The 18,968-nt window shown below is 37.4% G+C and overlaps 1 protein-coding gene across 1 annotated transcript; it reads left to right on the top strand.

The window, feature by feature from the left end:
* The first annotated feature begins 10,407 nt into the window (after positions 1 to 10,407).
* Positions 10,408 to 18,704, top strand: aamp (angio associated migratory cell protein). The gene is made up of 11 exons (XM_042513364.2): positions 10,408 to 10,747; positions 11,839 to 11,979; positions 12,060 to 12,179; positions 12,318 to 12,457; positions 12,804 to 12,948; positions 13,817 to 13,900; positions 14,757 to 14,872; positions 14,999 to 15,093; positions 15,254 to 15,344; positions 16,351 to 16,505; positions 17,954 to 18,704. Exons 1-11 carry the CDS (start codon positions 10,657 to 10,659, stop codon positions 18,027 to 18,029), a joined length of 1,254 nt encoding a protein of 417 aa, XP_042369298.1. The 5' UTR covers positions 10,408 to 10,656; the 3' UTR covers positions 18,030 to 18,704.
* The last annotated feature ends 264 nt before the right edge of the window (positions 18,705 to 18,968 follow it).

Here is an 18,968-nt window from a genome sequence, read left to right as displayed (position 1 = left end):
ACTTTATATTTGATTTTGCATCTCAGCAGCCGCCCACAGGCAAACTGCAACACCACTGCCTGGTTTAGCTGACTTGATTACTGTAATATGCTAACCAGTTTCTATATAGGTTACGTCTGCAGGCGGAGAGAGGGTGTTACTCACCAAGCGCAGGTAGACTACACAGCTCTGATCTGCTCTCATACCTTCAGGCTCCTCTGGCTCACTCACATTCTCAAAGAAATTTTGGATTTGATTCTGGACCTGAATGGGCCAGGGCAACCCACCTAAGAGAGGAAGTGGTTGAAACATGATTTAACTTCATCACTGCCAAGATTTGTAGCTAGAGTGAAACATTGCTTTCATATTTTCAAACCCTCATCTAGGTCAAAGGTCAGGTGCTTTAGTGTCACTGTAATATCCTTAGGCTTTTTACAGTATATAGTGTATATTATTTGTTGGTATATTTTTAACTTTAACTTTGTTCAATTGTGTTTTTTTGACCAGGATTATTTAATACTATTAATGATATAAAAAGCAATATAGTTGTTACAATAACGTATTTAACTGTTAATATTTCAGTCTGATTGGACAAGTTTACATTTGTACTTTAACCACCTGGAGTGGAAAAAGCTCAACATTTCAACTCATTTCTAAGATTTTAGGATGTTTATTGGATTTTAGGACATTTCTCAGATTTTAGAACATTTCTCGGATTTTATGACATTTCTCAGATTTAAGGTCATTTCTAGGATTTTAGGACATTTGTAGGATTTTGGGACATTTCTCAAATTTTTGGAGTTTCTTAGATTTTAGGACATTTCAAAGAGCTAACATTAGCTACTCCACAGTCTCTCCACGTAGCAACCCCTCAGAAAGGTAGAACTACCGCTTTTATCACACTATTTATCATGATTATAATAACATCATTAAAACATTAATATTCACATAGTTCATTATCATTTCTCCTGCAAGAAGGCAAACACCATCTTTTCCCTTATACTCCTCTACAGGGAGATCAGAGGTCAGGGTCCTCTGGCAGTTTCCCATCTTGCTCAAGGGAACGTCAGCAGAGCAGGTGCACTCTTACATACTTGAGCCCTGACCTTCCCCCCGTCACTTCACCACTTTTATTACTGTCAAAAGACCCTTTTCTTCAGTTATTATTATTTTTAGCTCTGTCCCAGCTTTGTGCTTGCATTTATTAATCGAGGTCGCTCCTCTTTTGGAGTACAGGGGAGGCCCGTTGGGACAGCCGTATCCATAGCAACAGAGGATTATAATTTCTGTGGATGAGCATCGGTTACGTAAGGCAGTCGGTCTTGGAGGCATCTCTGATGTTGCTGTGCTTGAGTAAGCTCTTTAGGGCTAAACCCTGTACGGCTGCAGACCATCTCCCTCTGAACTGTACGTGCTGTTTATGAAAACAAACATAAGATACATATCATAGAGGCCACAGGCTCCATTTGTAATCCTTCTGTTTATGTGCTGGACACCATATTCACTTTCAATCAGGGGCGGATTATGAGACAACGGGGCCCGACGCACAGATATACAAAAGGCCCCATCACCTCTCCTACACAGGCACAAGACACACAGACTTTATGGTTGTTTTGCATCAGTTGGTGGTGTTATGCATCTGTCTGTGGGTTTATGTCTCTCTGAGTTCATTTTGTGTATTTTTTGTCGTTTTGTGTCTCTAAATTGTCATTTTCTGTCTCCTTGTGGTTGTTCGTGTCTATTTGAGATAGTTTTGTGTCTCTGTAGTGATTTTTTGTCCCTTTGAGGTTTGTTTGTTTCTTCTTGTAGTGATATATGTCTCTCTGAGGGCATTTGGTGCTTTTTGTACTGATTTTGTGTCTGTGGCAATTTTGTGTCTCTTTGAGGTCATTCTGTGTCTTTTTGTGGTGATTTTCTGTGTGTTATTGTGATTTTGTGTCTTTGTAATAATTGCATGCCTTTTTAAGGTTATTTTGTGTCTCTTTGTATTGAATTTATGTCTCTTAGAGGTCATTTTCTCTTTTCTTTCTCTGACAATTATGAGTCTGCTTGTACTTGTGTCTCCTGAGGTCACTTTGAAGTCATTTTGTGTCTTTTTGTCGTCATTTTTTTGTCTGTTTGTATTATTTTTTTGTCTGTTTGTGGTCTTTTTTCAGTCTCTTCGTGGTCAGTACAGGTTCACTTGAGTAACATTTTGCAGGTAAAATCAAAAAATCAAATCAAAATCAATCAGTGATGAGTACTTGCACTAACTGTAATGTCAGTTCATCAGGTAGAGAGATATTTGTCAGGACCAAAGGGGTGGACGGCACTGGCATATCTAAAAAAAGAAAAAATTAATACTGAAAACAATAATAAAAAGCTTTGAAGTGTGTATTCATGTAAAAGCTTAATGTTAACTCTAACACAAACTTACACAACCCTCTCATCCTATTCTCAGAAACAATCTCCATCATTGTGACACAAAGGCATTAAGTTTATACTTTTCTGTCAGTCTTGGACCTCCGTATTGTTTGTCTATTAGCTTTTGCTGACGCAGACATGCATAAAAAACACTCAAATGTGTGTATACGTGCGTGTGTGAGTGAATGTGTCCAGAGCAGTGATGTCAAAGCAGGGATTAGATTGGCTTATATTGCCCAGAGCAGCACATTTGCAATTCAGTGAACATCACACTCGGGTTGCCAAATCGCTGATTATGTTAGTTTAACTATTTTGCATCCAGGGGAGTCACCTCCTTCCATTTCATGTTTATGTCCCGTTTAGGTAGCTGTAAGTCTTTTTATTTGAAGCATGATGCCTTTAAAAGCATCTGAACCAAAGAACCTTACATGACTCCGGCCAAAAACACAGATCCTGAGTGATGATGTTCCAAAAATACTTTGTGTTTTTGGCCACTGGCTTAAAAAAGGAGCAGCAATCAGGCTAGAAAGTCAACAGGCGAGCGTGTACGGCCTGCACAAACTACCGCTCTGCTACCACAGCAGACACATCACACACAGGCTGTGGACCAGACCACTTGCAGTGCACACACAACTGGCTGTTAGTGGTTAGAAAAGGGAAGCCGTCATCTCACCCAACGCGCTCCCACATGAGTCAGACGCAGCATGCAGACAAAGCAGGCAGACCTCAGTGTCATAAAGAAGCTTTGCTTTGCCAGCAAGAAAGCAAACGTCTCACAGTGCTTCTGACAGCATGTGACGGGCTGTGCAACAACAGCCTCCGACATTAATCGATACTATTATGTGAATTAAGCCATTTTCTTGTGTTGTATTTGAAAACGAGACATAAAATCTTTCCAGGATACCATGAAACTGGAGCGTTTAAGAGAGAAAAGAGAGCAAAACGAGCCATAAAGGGTTCTTGTTAAAAAGAAGCAGAGTCAAGGCTACTTACAGTCGAGCCAGTTAGTCTAAAACTTTCCATCAAAGCCTCGCGGAGCTGCATGGAGTAATTACCTCTCACACAGCAACAGCTCCCAGGCCTTATTACTGATACTGTTTGTGTGTGTGTGCATGTGTGTAAAGGTGCACACGCACACACAAAGTAGATGAATATGGCTCCACGTCCTGGTCAGACAGAGTGTGTGTTTCCATGTGTGTGTGTGCCTGTATAGCAACAGCACCCCAGAGTGTCCTGCTTTGCAGACATAAACCAGCTTGCTGGAGTGATAAACCGAGAAATGTTTTTATGACGGGTCGCTCTTTGCCTCTGCTGTCCTGATGACGGCAGAGAGAAGCCCACCCAATGTGCTGTTCCAGAGTGTCTGGGTAAAATTAGGCTAAAGACAAAACCAAAGTGGAAAGCTCTCAGAGCAAAAAAAAAAAAAAAAAACTCCACTATCAGCGCTGAACAGTCCTTCAGTTTGCTGTTAAACTTGAAAGCATAATCACCTTTGAATTAGTGGTTAAAAGATTTCCGGACTTGCCAATCACATATTTATTATTCAAATCAGTTCCCTGTTTTAGGATTATAAATTTGACTGTAATTTGGTTGATGTTCAGTTATGGAAGAATAGCTGCTATTTTTACAAAAGTACCAAAACGACAATGGAAACATCAAATAAATAAATAATTTTTTTAAAAAATCAAATAAAAGTACTGCATTTAAAATCCCACTTTGCAGTGCATATCAAATTCAGGTCCCTAGGCCCTCACAATCTTTATTTTATTTTATTTTATTTTATTTTATTTTATTTTATATCGTCCTATTTATTGTTGAATTGAATTCCATTTTTATTTATCTGTTCTATTGTATTTATTATGAACCAGAAAATGAGCTACTGAGAAACCGGCACAAATGAACTAAAACAAAAAATAAAACAATAAAGTGTGTGAACATTTTCAAATGTCATCTTTTTCTTTATTCTCTCATGTATTTTGCTTCTTTAAAATGTGTTACCTTTAGAAGATCCGTCAGGATATCCCAGTTAAAACATCTGTAACGTCTGGATCTTAGACTATCAGAAAAAGGGCTGCACACATTAGGAGGTGCAGGGCTAAAGGCCTGGCTCTGACATGCCAAACAGCGTTGAATAAACTATAATTTGTAACCTGAAACTACTTTATTCCATGTATTTACCAGTTTAAATCACTGGGTCCACTTGTTTTGGGGAGGAATACACTTCTGTGGATAATTACGCTCCCAGTAAAAACTTCCTAAACACTGAAGGAATTCCAACCAGAACTCAACTGGTCGCAATCTGCAATTATTGCCACTAGATGTCATTAAATCCCCTTAAATCTCACACTCTGTTCCAATAAGTAAAAATACACAAGCATAATCAGTAAAATGTGAAGAAAATCATTATGTGTCCATAACATCACAACAGATCTTGATAACAAAGAAAAAGACACACTAAATAACTAAAAAGAGCACAAAAAAACCCAGCTTATTTTCAGCCAGTGATTGATTTTTTTTATGGGATGTCCTGGTTGCTCAGGGGATTGAATCGCATGTTTTCTGAGGTCAAACCAGCTCTGTTGCATATATGGTATTTCCTGTTCCTCCTGAGCAGACAGTAAATACAGTTTATGCTCCTGACCAGGATTAAACCTGTAGATGTATCTGCCTCCTCATACTTTATCCAGTCGTGTCGTGCGTCCTGATGTGACCAGTCTATTTTTACTTATGAGGACATTTTCTGAATTTTATTTGTGAACCCTCAGTGCCTCAAGGAGCTGCTAGGATGAAAAGAATTTCCTAAGTCTGGGTTTTAATGGAGACTGAGTGTCTCATGATGGTCTCAGAGCTGTTTTAAAGGCGTTTTCTTAGAAAAACAGTGCCATGTTTTGGTATGCAAATTAGTTAATTTAATTATATAGGAAAATATAAGCTCTTGGATCAGTATTTGTATCATCGGTCTTAATCAGCTGCTACCCACTGTGGTAAAAATGTCCAAAAACTTGATTAATGTTGCCAAATTAATCTAACAATATTAAAGGCTTTTAGGCAATGCGAACAGGAGCTGAATGAAGTCCTTTGCTGGCTCAACTGCCATAACAAAAATTGCTGAAACACACTGATGAAATGAAGCGTCTATAACCAGCGTCGTAACTAATGTCATCTAACTTTCCATCCTGAAAGTTCAACTTCTCCTTCCAGCGTTACTCACAGAGAGTTTATAAATCTCTCACTCACTGCAGATTTAAAATGTCTAAATAACGTACACCCTGATGTTTCCACATCTTACCACATCATAAGATGGTTGTATTTTTCCAGGGACGGCTTGAAAAGGAGGGCCTGGGCTGCCAGTAAAACTTATTTGGGCATGCAGTGCACCCAGAGCCCTGCCAGCAGCATATAGCAAGAGACATAAAACCCCCAAAAACCTGAAGTAGACAAACTAGGTTAAGTGTTCATAAAATATCTCAGACTGAGGAACTTTTGATGGAGAGATGAAAGAAGAGAGGAGGGCTCCTTTTAAAATAAACTACTGTTCTGCTTCTAATATTGTTCAGGTGCTTGCAGTCTCACAGTTGTACCTGAATGCACAGAGGAGGTCAGAGGTCAGGAACTTAAAGTGTCAAATGCTGCATTTCCTCCGATGGCTACTTGAGGCTGACTCTAAGAGCGAGTCAATCTGCAGATGTTCAAATGTTCACCTTTACAGCAGAAATAAACATGATTAAAGTCTGTTACTTTCACAAGCATTTCAACCTTTGAAATGTTGGAAAATTGCTTTAATTTCTTTCAAAAACATGGGAAGAAGGCAATCAGCAACTTGGCATGAAATGTCCCACAAATAGCAAAAATGACAAGAAAATGACCTGAAAATTATCTTTGAAAAGAGGGAGAATCATCAGCGGACAACCAGGAAAACATGTATAAAGCAAACAGTATTTATGATTATTATAACTGAACACTTAAAATAAGGTTATAGAAATATATATTTCTTCTTAATAATTATTATTTTTTTGTTTTATTTCAGCACTTTTTCAGGTAATTTTCTGTTGTTCTCTCTCTCTCTCTCTCTTTCTTTTTTTTTGTAGGTTTTTTTTGTTGCTGATTTCAACTTTTTAGCAACGTGGAATGAAAAGGCACACAAATAGCAAAAGTTAGTATGAGGAAACAAGAAATTTATCTTAAAAAGAGAAATAGAGAATAAGTGAATTATCAAATAACCAGGGAAATTATTAAGAAAAAAATATTTAGAATTATTGTTTTATTTTATAGATTTTTTAAAATTATTTATTATTTCACTAATTCAAACAGGAATAAAGGTACATGGCGACACTGGGCAGTTTCTCTCAGGGAGTCTCCAGAACAAGTTGCCGAGTTGTGATGTTTGCATGATGTTTCAGGGTATGAGAAATGGTGGAAAGCTGGAAACAGTATCAACAATTTACTGTAAAAGAATATGTATTTTGTTATTTTGTTCCTTGTACCCATCATTTACTTTTAGTAGATGCACATTTTAGTATATGCATCTATAAGCTGTAGCAGGCAAGCATAAGCATAAAGCATGCCAGGTATACTAACGTTAACAAACATGTTATTTTAGATTTGCCGATTTGATGTCATAAATGTTATGCATTTATGACATCAAATCGGCTAATCTAAAGTAACATGTTTGGCAGACAAAAGTCAATGTTTGGTCAATGGTAAAAAAAAAACCTGAAAATTTGAAAACTGGCCCTCTGCTGCTGTGTTGCTTTTAACATCTCCCCCAAATTTGAGGTAAATTAGTCTCTTAAATCTCTCTAAACATATCATATGACTGTACATCTGCTAAAATCATGATTAGACGTGTGTGATGTGTCAAATCATTTATGATAAAGTCTCTGTCAAAAAAGAGCAAGTCTGATTTTGAGTAATGTTATTGTATTACAAATGCAGCTGTTCATCCACACTGCATTTATAATATTTTGTTAAAAGGAGCACAATTTCGTCATGATGTTATTTTAGTTAAAATCCCAGAATGTAATGCTTAACCTTTGTTCCCGTAATAATAGATGTGTAAATTACAGTTTTTTGACACTACACGCGACAGTAGTAAGGCGTGATGATTCAGAAGTGTCTGAACTCCCAATGCACTCCTCACTACAGAGCGGGCCACTGAGTGTTAATTATGGAGGGAACAAGAGATTTCTGTTCTCCCGGCAAGATTCAACACAGAATAATCACAAGGTAAGATGAGGAAACATATCATGATCAGAGTTTTTATTACAGTCACACTATGAGGCATACTTTACAGCAATAATTCAAAAGTACTAAGAGGCCAAGAATTTTTAAATAGAGTTTTGCTTCCTGGGGTGCTTCTGGATAAAATACTCAACACCAAAATAGGGACTTTATCTAAAGGAAAATAAGGAGCCAAATTATTATCTACATGTTGCCACTGATGATGTAACTGACTATCATTATTATTATGCTTATAGTGGTAATTGGTAGTGCTTCGGTTTGGTATGACTGGGTCAAGGTAGTAAAGTGTAATTAAACATGGAAAGTGAAAAATTAGTGAGACATTATAGTGAAAAGGTAGTGGTGGCGGTAGTTGTAACCCAACAGCAGACGTTCCACATAAGAAATTATTAATAAATCAATTATTAATAATAAAATGAATGATAGTAAACATATCTGTGATGTGGTTTCCTGCCACTTGCTGAGACTGGTTGGTTAAATCAATAATCTGTAGTCCCACTGCAAAGCACCGCAGAGCATGCTTCTTTGTTTTTAAAACCACAGAGTTCATAGCACTGAGATATTTTACTTTAAGATTCATGTTTCTAAATTTTTTATTATCTGAATTTGTGTATTCAAAATCAAAATGTAGCATGTCTTAAAATAGCATTAGCACTCGGCGGCTGATGAAAAGCCTGTAAAAGCCGCCACGCTCTCCACCCACAGCGTCTTCAAGCAACTCGGCGCCACCACCACCAATTGCAGATTCTGGGAGACAGATGCCCCTTTTTCTCCATCGACAGCCTTTGTGAATAACCAGCAGTGGCCACCTCCAACTAAAGGTTCTGACTGACCCCTGCTTCCAGACCTCCACCAGCAGCGTCTGCCAGCAACCCACATCCAACGCCTCTTCAGACAACATGACGCCACCAAAACCGGTTGCAAATTCTGAGGGCAAAGTTGCCCCTTTACTTCCATCGACAGCCTTTGCGAGCAACCAGCAGCTGCCAACTCCAACTGAAGGTTTTGACTGACGTCTGCTGCAGGACCTCCACCCACAGCTTCTGCCAGCAACCTGCATCCACCGCCTCCGCCTGATGGTTGTCATAGACCACCACGGTCAAACCTCCACCCACAGCCTCTTCAAACAAATGGACACAACTGCCACCAATTACATATTCTGGGAGACAAATACCCCTTTAGTTATATCAAGAGCATTTACAAGAAGCCAGCAGATGCCACCTCCAACTGAAGGGTCCAACTGACCACTGCTGCCAACCTCCACCCACAGCCTCTGCAAGCACACTGAGACCACTGCCTACACCTGAAATTCATGTTGAAACACCCCTGCCAATCCTCCACCAAAATTTTCTTTAACACATTGGCGCCACCGCCACCAATTGTAGATTCTGAGCCATAGATGCCACTTTAGCTCCATTGACAGCGTTTGCGAACAACCAGCAGTCGCCACCTCCAACTAAAAATCCTGACTGACCGCTGCTGCCAGACCTCAGCCAGCAGCCTCTTCCAGGGACCTGCACCCACTCCCTCCACCAGCAGATTTGGGTAGACTGCTGCTGCCAAACCTCCACCCACAGCCTCTACGAGAAACTTGCAGCCAACGCACCCAAAACTCCACCAACAGCCTCTGCCATCAACCTACAGCGGCGGCTTTCACCTGCAGATTCTGACAGGCCGCTGCTGCCAACATCAGCATCTGTGGTTGCAGCTCTCTGTTGATGTCTCCAGGCCCTGTTGGATTTTACAAAGATCCACCAGAAGCTGATCAAGAACCCCCATCATACATCCAATTCGCCGCACACTTATTCATATTCATATAATTCACATGTAGTATTATTAATATTCATAATATTAATAAAATAATATATAATAAAATATATATTTCTACTCAATAGTAATAATATAGAGAAATTTTTATAGTTTTAATACAAATTACAATAATACTAATATGACTACTATATATATAGTATAATAATAGTAATAACAATACTCATATTGATAATATTACTGCCACTACTATATCTACTATTATTATATTATATGATGCAACATCATATTGTGTTGTTTGTAGAAGTATTGACAGTTCTAAAGCAGCATGTAATAATAAATAAATTGATGTTATATACATTTCTACACAATAATAAATAAAATACCACTTCTTAAACTTAAAAAAAAACCGATACAACTTATGTTTATATTGTTCATATCATATCCCACAATCGCCACCTTAACGTGATGAAGGGGTTTACGTGTCTCTGTGACTGGTGGAGCTGTTATGTCAATATAATATAATATAATATAATATAATATAATATAATATAATATAATATAATATAATATAATATAATATAATATAATATAATATAATATAAAATTATATAACATAATATAATATAATATAATATAATATAATATAATATAATATAATATAATATAATATAACATAATATAATATAATATATTACAATAGTATATAATAGTATATCATAATATGTTTTTACACAGTATATAGTATATAAAGTGTAAGGGGTTGTAAAGCAGTATGTAAAATATCAATGAATATATTGATTTATATTATTATTATTATTATTATTATATTATTATTATTATTGTTATTATTATTAACATTATTATTGTTATTATATTATTATTATTATTATTATTATTATTATTATTATTATTATTATCATTATTATTATTATTATCCCATATGGTCATTTTGTAGAACACCGCCATCTAGTGGAAGTCAACGGTGCTGAGGGAGTGACGCTGTCTTCTGCATCATCATTACGCGTCTGTCTCTCCAGTCACCGCGGCATGTGAGGAAAACATGGGACACAGTTAGTTGGATATTTAACGGCCTTTTATTCAGATTAACATAACACCGACGAGTGAAAGTGTAACTTTTAACCTCGTTAGGACTCTGCTAGTCGCTAGCTAAAAGTGAGTTAGCCTAAAGCGAGGGTGGCTGTCCTTCCTCGCGCGGTTGTACTAGTTTTCGGTTGTTTTGCTAGCCTTTAGCCGGCTAACGGCATGGATAACACGCAGGAAAATGAAATTGAGCTCCACGGAGATGAAGAAATTATCGAAGTCATCGATCTAAACGAGGCGGAGCCTTGTCCAGGTAGACTGAAAAACTCACTTTTGACAGGTATTGTCGGGTCAGACATTTGTTTGGTCAGGGAGTGTTATTAATGTATCAGAGAGCTGTGTGACTTCGTTTGTGTGTTTTTTAACCTCCCTAAATGTACACATTTTTTTCTTTGAGCCTCCCTAAATTGCACAATCCTCAATTTACACTAAATTAAATGTCAAATTTAAAAAAAAAAAAATCCGATTTATGATTAACCCTTTGAGACCTGAGCAAATTGCCTTGATTTTTCTTCTTTTTTAAAAAAAAAATCCAAATCCAAAAATTAGCAAGAAATTAGTGAAAAGTAAAAAAAAAAAAAAAAAAAACCCTGAAAATCAGCAAAAAATAAAAAATAATATTATAAAAAAAAATGTCAATGAAATGGCTTGTAAAAAAGTGTTTAAAAAAATAATATTTCTTGCCAATATAGTTGTTGTCATTTGTGCCAGAAAACATCTGGAAGATTTTCTTTGTTATTCAATTACACATTAACATGAATGCAAAATACAGCCATTTAAAGTTGTATGCCCCTCCCCTAAGCCAAAATATAAAACATAATTATTCCCAAGTACTTCAAAAATTATTTGCACCACCCCTTCCCTACTCATGAATCCAGAACAGACTCTGACTGTAACTATTTTCAAATGATAATCTAAATTGACAATTACTGTCTGACAAATGTTCAGGGGCATATGTCAGGATTTGTGGGACATTTTTCAGCTCAATAATCACCTTTCATCTTAATTGTTAATTGAACGGAGAAATATGACACAGAGGATCCTCAACTTTACTTTAATTATCATAACTTCTGCTCTCGCACCACCAGGCTCAGGGCCTGATACTGTTATAACATTTTCTATGAATCTGTCTACATTCAGTCTATCAATTTGCAATCACTGTCTAATTTATGTGACCTTACTTATATTTAATTTGTCAAAGTTTGTCCCTTATTTTTAATTTCTTTTGTTTAGATTCTAATTTTTGTTTTTACTTGCCTAATCGTCTTTTTAATTTTTTACACATAATTCATTTTGATTCTTAGAAAGAGCCTCAAATAAAATGTCTTTCTCTCTCACTGTAAGATGACCTGGCTGATGACTTGGAGGATGTTGACTTCGAAGATGCTGCAAATGCAGGTGATGATGAAGGCTGGGAGACCGAGGATGAGATGGAAGCGGAGGCAGAGCAGGATGACAGCGAGCTCACCTTCTCCAAACACACTGGTAGCATTTTGCCTCGATTATCTGTTCTCATATAAGGCAGATTCAAACCTTAAAATGACACTGACCATTGCTCCGTCCAGGCTCAGTATTTTGCGTGAGTCTGGATCCTGCGACCAACAGCATGGCTGTGACCGGAGGAGAGGATGATAAGGCTTTTGTGTGGAGGGTGAGCGATGGAGAAGTTCTGTTGGAGTGCACAGGTGAGAGCGTTCACGTCAACTTCACAACCTTTTGTTTAGTTTATGTCTTTTATGAGTTGAGAAAATACAAAGAATAGAAATATAAGACTACATTCAAGCTACATCTATAAAAGCACTTGTTTGTCTTTGTCCCTGCAGGTCACAAAGACTCTGTGACGTGCGCCATGTTCAGTCACGACTCCTCCATGGTGGCTTCGGGTGACATGAGTGGCATGATTAAAGTGTGGAAAGTAGAAACCAAAGAGGAGATCTGGTCGTTCGAAGTGGGAGATCTGGAGGTAAAAACTTAAGTGCAGAGTTTTAAGAGTGTAATTCAGAAACACTGCATCAGCCTGAATATGCGTCCGTTTAGTTTGTGCATCTGTAAGCACTTGTAAAAAGTCTTTTATTTGAGCTGAAGGAATTTATGAGAAAGTCAGAGAGGATAACCGCTCACGCTAAGAATTTGTGGTCTTGTGGAGGAAGTTAATGATCAACCACGACTGCTGAGTTGCCCTTCAGCAAGGCACTCAACCCTTGGTAATTATAAGATCTGCTCACTGGCCACCAGTTGAAAGCTGCAGCAGGAATTAGAGGGAAATAATCTGTGTTAATTTGTGGTTGTCTGCCCCGCTTCCTCCTCAGTGGTTAGAGTGGCATCCCTGCGCTCCGGTGCTGCTGGCGGGAGCACACGACGGCAACGTGTGGATGTGGAAGATCCCTTCAGGAGACTGTAAAACCTTCCAGAGTTCTGCATGCCAGGCCACCAGCGGCAAAGTCCTCCCTGATGGTGAGAAATAGGGAATAAAGACACAGTGACGCTTCCAAAATAAAGGGTGCTCTACAGTGCAGGCTGTTTTACTGCATAGAGAATCAAGAGGCGGCTGGTTTCATCAAATTTCATCCTGCCTTTATTCCAAATGATTTAAAATACTTGTGATTTTATTTTAATGCTTAAAAAACGTGACAAGCTCCTCATTTGTGTAAATAATATTTTGCCTCCTGAATCAAAGGTGCAAAATTATATCAGTATTTGTGGTCATGCTCTCGGTCTCAAACGTTGCTTAATCAGGTCGTGTAATCTGCTACTTCCGTAAACAAGCAAATATTACAGGGACCACCAGAGAAAATCACACATTAATCTTCCAGGATTTCACATTACAGACACAGCTGAATATCCAGGTACATGACACATCACAAGCATCGGGACAAAAAGAAACACATTTCACCATTAAGGAGCGGTGTATGAAGTGAAAAAAATATTTAATGTTATAGTAGGCCAAAGATTATTAACAATTGTACTTTTTTCCAGTCCCATTGTTATTAAAGCTCCTAAAATATGCTGCTTGTAAAAAGTGTTTCTTTTAGCTAGTTAGAGGTGTGATACACATGAACGTATGGCACCACCTCCACCTCATTTTGAGCCAGGAAAAACCCTGCAGTGTTTAAAAGTACAATTAAAATCAACTTAGCAACGTTTAAAGTTCCAGAAATTACAACCTGGAACTGTATTTATTCAGCCAAGGTACCTTTTTTCTTCTGTTCTTTATTGATCCCTATTTCTATGCTCCAAATGCAGAATAGACTTCAGTAAAAGACAAAGGTCTTGTCATAAAAGTCTTGACATAAATGTGTTTTATTTATTTGCTTTTCTCCAGGTAAACGTGCTGTGGTGGGCTATGAGGATGGGACAGTGCGTGTGTGGGATCTGAAGCAGGGAAACGCCATACACGTCATCAAAGGTGAGTCTGGCACCTCTCAGATGTAGCTTCATAGATAGATAGATAGATAGATAGATAGATAGATAGATAGATAGATAGATAGATAGATAGACTTTGTTGATCTCAAAACTGAGAAATTGGGGTGTAGCAGCGCCATACAGTAAGAACAAAGAGAATAAAGAGCACACATTATTAATAGAATATAAAAGGAATGTGCTTAAGAACTAAAAACTAAGAGACTATACATATATACATATATACAAGTGTAAAGTGCGGAGTGACTGCAGTTGCAGAGGTACAGTATGCAAAATTTGAAAAATAAGTTAAATAGACTGTAGGTGCAAGAGTCAGCAATGTAGAGTGACATGGAGCTAAGACCAGAGTTTAAAGAGCATCATCCTGCAAGTCCCTTTCAAATGTTAGGTTTTTATTAGATTTTTATAATTCAGGTCACTTTAAGAGTCAACGTTTATAAATGCATTTATAGCAGAATCGGGAAGGACAAAGCAGAGATATTTATTCTCAAGATAAGAGTGCGTGACAGGAGCATTTTATGTCGGCTGCTCTGACCCCAATAGGAAAGTCATTCTGGTGTTTATTGTGAAGCGACGGTGTTAAGAGAGGTAATTGTCTCCTGGAACAAAACAAACAGAAGACTACAATAAACAAAAGCCAATAAGTGAAACTATAAAAGTATCAGACCTTAATCAAATACAGAATTACAGCCCAATAAAACAGACAAGAACAGCTTATATAAACTCTGTGAATGAATTACATAAAACTCTTTTAAACGGTCAATAACACAGACAGGATCAGAGCTTCTGTCTGCGTTTGCACATCAAAAACATAAACGATTTGGTTATGTCCGGTTCAACAGGTCAGGACGGACACCAGGGGGCACTGACCTGCCTGGCATGTAACAAGGACGGCTCTCTGGTGCTGACCGGTTCGGTGGACGGTTGTGCCAAACTCATCAACACCATCACAGGCAAGGTGGGTGTCACAACGCTGTCATAAAAGACAGAGAAGAAATTTGTGTTGTGCTCTTTTAGAAACATTATCTTTGAACAGTTTTCTTTGTAAGTGTGCGTCATCAGCTCCCAATCTCTGTGTTTGAAGGTGGTGGGAGCGTACTCTGTGGAGGGGGTCAAAGCCAAAGGGTCAACAGACGAGGAAGAATCCAATTCTGTTGAATCTGTGGGATTCTGCAACATGTGAGGAAATCGCACGTTTGTGAGAGTCACCAGCTACCCAGCATGACCTCACATGTGTCTGGCTGGAAATGAAGCAGACATTAAACTGCAGAAAAGTGTCCACACTGACAGAGTTTCACTGCTCTGCTACAGTTTCCTGAATGTTTCCTCTCTCTTGCAGTCTGCCTCTCGTGGCCGTGGCGTACCTGGACGGGGCTCTGGCTATATATGACCTGTCGACACATGTCCTGAGGCACAGGTGCCAACATGAGGTAACCAGCAGCAGAAATTCTGTTTAGTTTAGTTTGCAGTGCATACCGCCATGGACTCTTATTTGTCTTTATTTCGTTTTCCTAAAATCTCCCAGCAGCAACTTCTGGGGCCGTCAGGGCAGTCCAGTTAAGGTGATTCCAACTGAGGAATTAATTTTGTAGTTCACACAAATGAAGACTCATGAAGCCCATTTCTACCCACGTGATAAATACAAAAAAGATTTGCCATTATAGTGAAAAACTTTCTTTAAAAAAATGAGATAACATCTCAAAATAATGAGTTATTATCCCAGACTTACAAGTTGGTATCTTGAGATGTTAAGTTAATCTTAATGAATTAATATCCTAAAATAAAGAGTATGTACCTCAAAATGATAAGTTAATATCTCAAAATAATGAGGTAATATCTCAATAGTAAGTTAATATTGCCAAATAATGACCTAATATTTCAAAATATTAAGCTAATATCTCAAAAACTAAGTGAATATTTCAAAATAATGGGATAGTACCACAAAATAATGAGTCTGTACCTCAAAATAATAAGTTAATATCTCAAAATAACGGGGTAATATCTCAATAATGAGTTAATATTCCAAAATAATAATCTTTCTAAAAGAGGTACTTATTCAAGATTATTAGTTGATGTTTCAAAATAACTAGTTAATATCCCCAAATAATGAGTTAAAATCACAAAATAATGACATAGTATCACAACACGATGAGTTAATATCCCTAGATAATGAGTTAATATTCAAAATAATGAGTTTAATACTAAATAATGACTTAGTATATCAAAGTAATGAAAAACATTCTAAAAACATAATGACTTTGTATTGTTTCTCATTATTTTTTTTTTTTTCAATAAGATGACTTAAAGGATTTTTCCAAGTCCATTAAGTTGAAGTTAATTAACGACCAAACCCGTGTTAAAGTGGGTTTAGAGCAGAAGATGCAATCTGTTCACAGCTGCTGGCGTCACATAAAATCCCCCTTTGTTTTCCTCCAGGCCGGCATCGTGCACCTGCAGTGGGAAGAGTCTTCTTCTGTGGTGTCCACTTGCTGCTTAGACGGAGCGCTGCGCTTATGGGACGCTCGTTCTGGCAGCATGGTGTCCGAGTACCGCGGCCACACTGCAGAGATCCTCGACTTCACCCTCAACAGGTACTGAATATGAAAGTATGTATGTTTGGATGTGTGGCAGCAATCATTTCAGGGTGTTTGGTCAGGACACTGTCAGTGCTCACGTGAGTGTGGAGACAAAGGGATGCCAAATAATCACAAAAAACTGTGCAGCAAATAATGACAGTCACTCAATAACCGACCAGCACCTAGTTTACATAGAAAGGCGTAACAGACATAGCAATTTAATGCACAGAAAGAGAAATTAGCAGAATGCAATAACATAATAAACAGAATATTACCAGAAGGTGACTAGCTTCGATCATCAATATAATAACATCAAATAAATAAACAACTTCTGCTTCCCAGAATAATCTTATCTGACTATTTCCAAATGAGAAATTGGATCTTATGCAGCAATGTTCTCTTAAATTTTCTCTTAATTTTCTGGTAAGAGAAAATAGAAGAGAAGTCAACTCAAGATGCACCAAATGTTTTTAACAGCCCAAGTTTGCTCTTTTCCAGGTGTGCTCCATGATGAATCCCACTTGATCATAAGTCACATATTAACACAAGTAACGCCCCCTAAATAATATATATGGGAAGTTTTGTGTGCAAAGACTCTGACACAAGTAAAAAGTGAAATCTAACAAATCAAAGTAATTAAAAGGAAATGAAGCAAATCCTCATACATGCACATAAGAAGCTGGAACCATGAAATGTATTTTCTGTGAACAAAGACTTGAACAGTTATAAAAATAATTGCCAGTTAGTTTTCTAATTTAATTATTATTGTTTCAGCTGCCCTTGTGTACTTTAATATGGTTTGTGTGAAAAAGTCTTTGTAAAGTATATAATTGCAGAGGAGTAAAATGTCCAATATTTCCCTCTGAGGTGTAGTGGAGTAAAAGTAAAATATGGCATGAAATTAAAACACTAGTAATATGAAAGTTCCTCAGATTTGTACTGAAGTATAGTACTTTAGTAATTGTACTTAAAAATACATCAGTGGTCAGCAGAGGGGCGCACAGTAACTGAAATTACAGTCATTGGAATCAGTGCACCAAGTACAGTAGGATTTCTTTAGCCCTGAAATGTAATAATCCAGTAATTATAATTACTTTAAAACACCATCTAAATTTGATTAATTGATATTCATGCATTTTTTTAAACGTTCCTTAAATATAAAACTTTTTTTTTCTTGCACTGGGCAACAATTTGTGGACTTTAAAAGCGAGATGTTTTTCTGTTATCCTGGTCCGAGCGCTCAGGAGCACTCGTAAAATGTTCTCGTTCCTCAGAGAAAGCAAAAAATTAAGAAAACATTAACAAACTAAGAACAAATCGTGCATATGAGTAACAATAAGATTTTTTTTTACTATATTGTCCTGTCTCTTAAAATGTTCTCAATATACTGCCACAGTTTAGGGATATAGAGTGATATTTAGGTCAATTATTGTGAAATTATATTGATTTCTCTCATCTTTCAGGGAAGCGTCTCTCGCCATAACTGCCTCAGGAGACAACCAGTCAAAAGTCTTCTGCCTCCAAAGACCCGATCGGTAAAGAGAGCGTGAAGACAAAAGATGTGAGGAAGAGAAGAAATATTTCAGGAAAAATCGCAGAGACATTTCACGATCAGACTTTTTGTTCTCTAATATCAGAGAACACGTTTCCCGTCTCCTCAGGATTTTAAAATGTGTGGTTTTACCATATTATCTGACCTGCTATTGTAGCTTTCAAAAGATAATCCTTTCAGTTTTCTTCAGTACTTCAGTCGTTTAAGTGGCTGATGTTTAGGATATTTCAAACGCATCTGAAATGACTGCCCAAAAAAAGGAGTTTTTGATCTTGTCGACGGGAGTTTCAATTTGTTTAAAACAAGCTGTTTGTCGTTACTTTCTTAAGTATGCTCTTGTTCAGGAATCTGTGAGACTAAACAGGAAAAGAGTCCAAGAGTGATAGATTACAGCGTCCTCTGCCTTTGACTTCTCTTTTTAAGTTGTTACCAAAATGTTTTTAAATATAAAACACAACACACAAGAGGAATTCTCTTTGATCTAAGTTATAATTTCTTCCATAATTGGTGTTTTTTTGTTTTCTTAAACAGCTGGACAGAATTTCTTAAAGTCCTAATTTACCCCTTGAGGGTGTGTGTTGTCTTCCAGACACGTTTTTCTTTCAGCCAAGTTTCTGATGTAAACACCAGTGTAAATACAAAATAATAACTAATATACTTTCTTCTGGGTAACTATGAAAGTTTATTTTTCAGCCAAGGACTGTGTCATTTGTGACTAATGTCCGCCCTTCACCTCTTAAAACACTTAAACCTTGTCTGCAATAATAGTTTATACTTGCATCTATTTTTGTCTGTGTCAGTTTAGAGAAGAACTTCAGTGCTCATTTTGGGGGGTAAAATGACATGTTGAGAAAAATGTAAGTCGTCTCTTTCTTTGTTTGGATTATCGTTTGATTCAGATTTAACTCAGATCTTTTTTTATCTGT

The sequence above is a fragment of the Plectropomus leopardus genome, chromosome 24, assembly GCF_026936395.1.
Source record: "Plectropomus leopardus strain MGB_pleo_1.0 chromosome 24, ASM2693639v1, whole genome shotgun sequence".
Lineage (NCBI taxonomy): Eukaryota > Metazoa > Chordata > Actinopteri > Perciformes > Serranidae > Plectropomus > Plectropomus leopardus.
The sequence above is the reverse complement of the archived record's forward strand: the minus strand, read 5'-3'. Positions and strand labels throughout refer to the sequence as shown.

Excerpts from the sequence above, each read along its gene's own strand:
- aamp (XM_042513364.2), top strand. The coding sequence starts at position 10,657 with ATGGATAACACGCAGGAAAATGAAATTGAGCTCCACGGAGATGAAGAA. Across the intron at positions 12,458-12,803 it reads TCGAAGTGGGAGATCTGGAG|TGGTTAGAGTGGCATCCCTG; the intron begins GTAAAAACTTAA and ends CTTCCTCCTCAG. Across the intron at positions 16,506-17,953 it reads CTCGACTTCACCCTCAACAG|GGAAGCGTCTCTCGCCATAA; the intron begins GTACTGAATATG and ends CTCATCTTTCAG.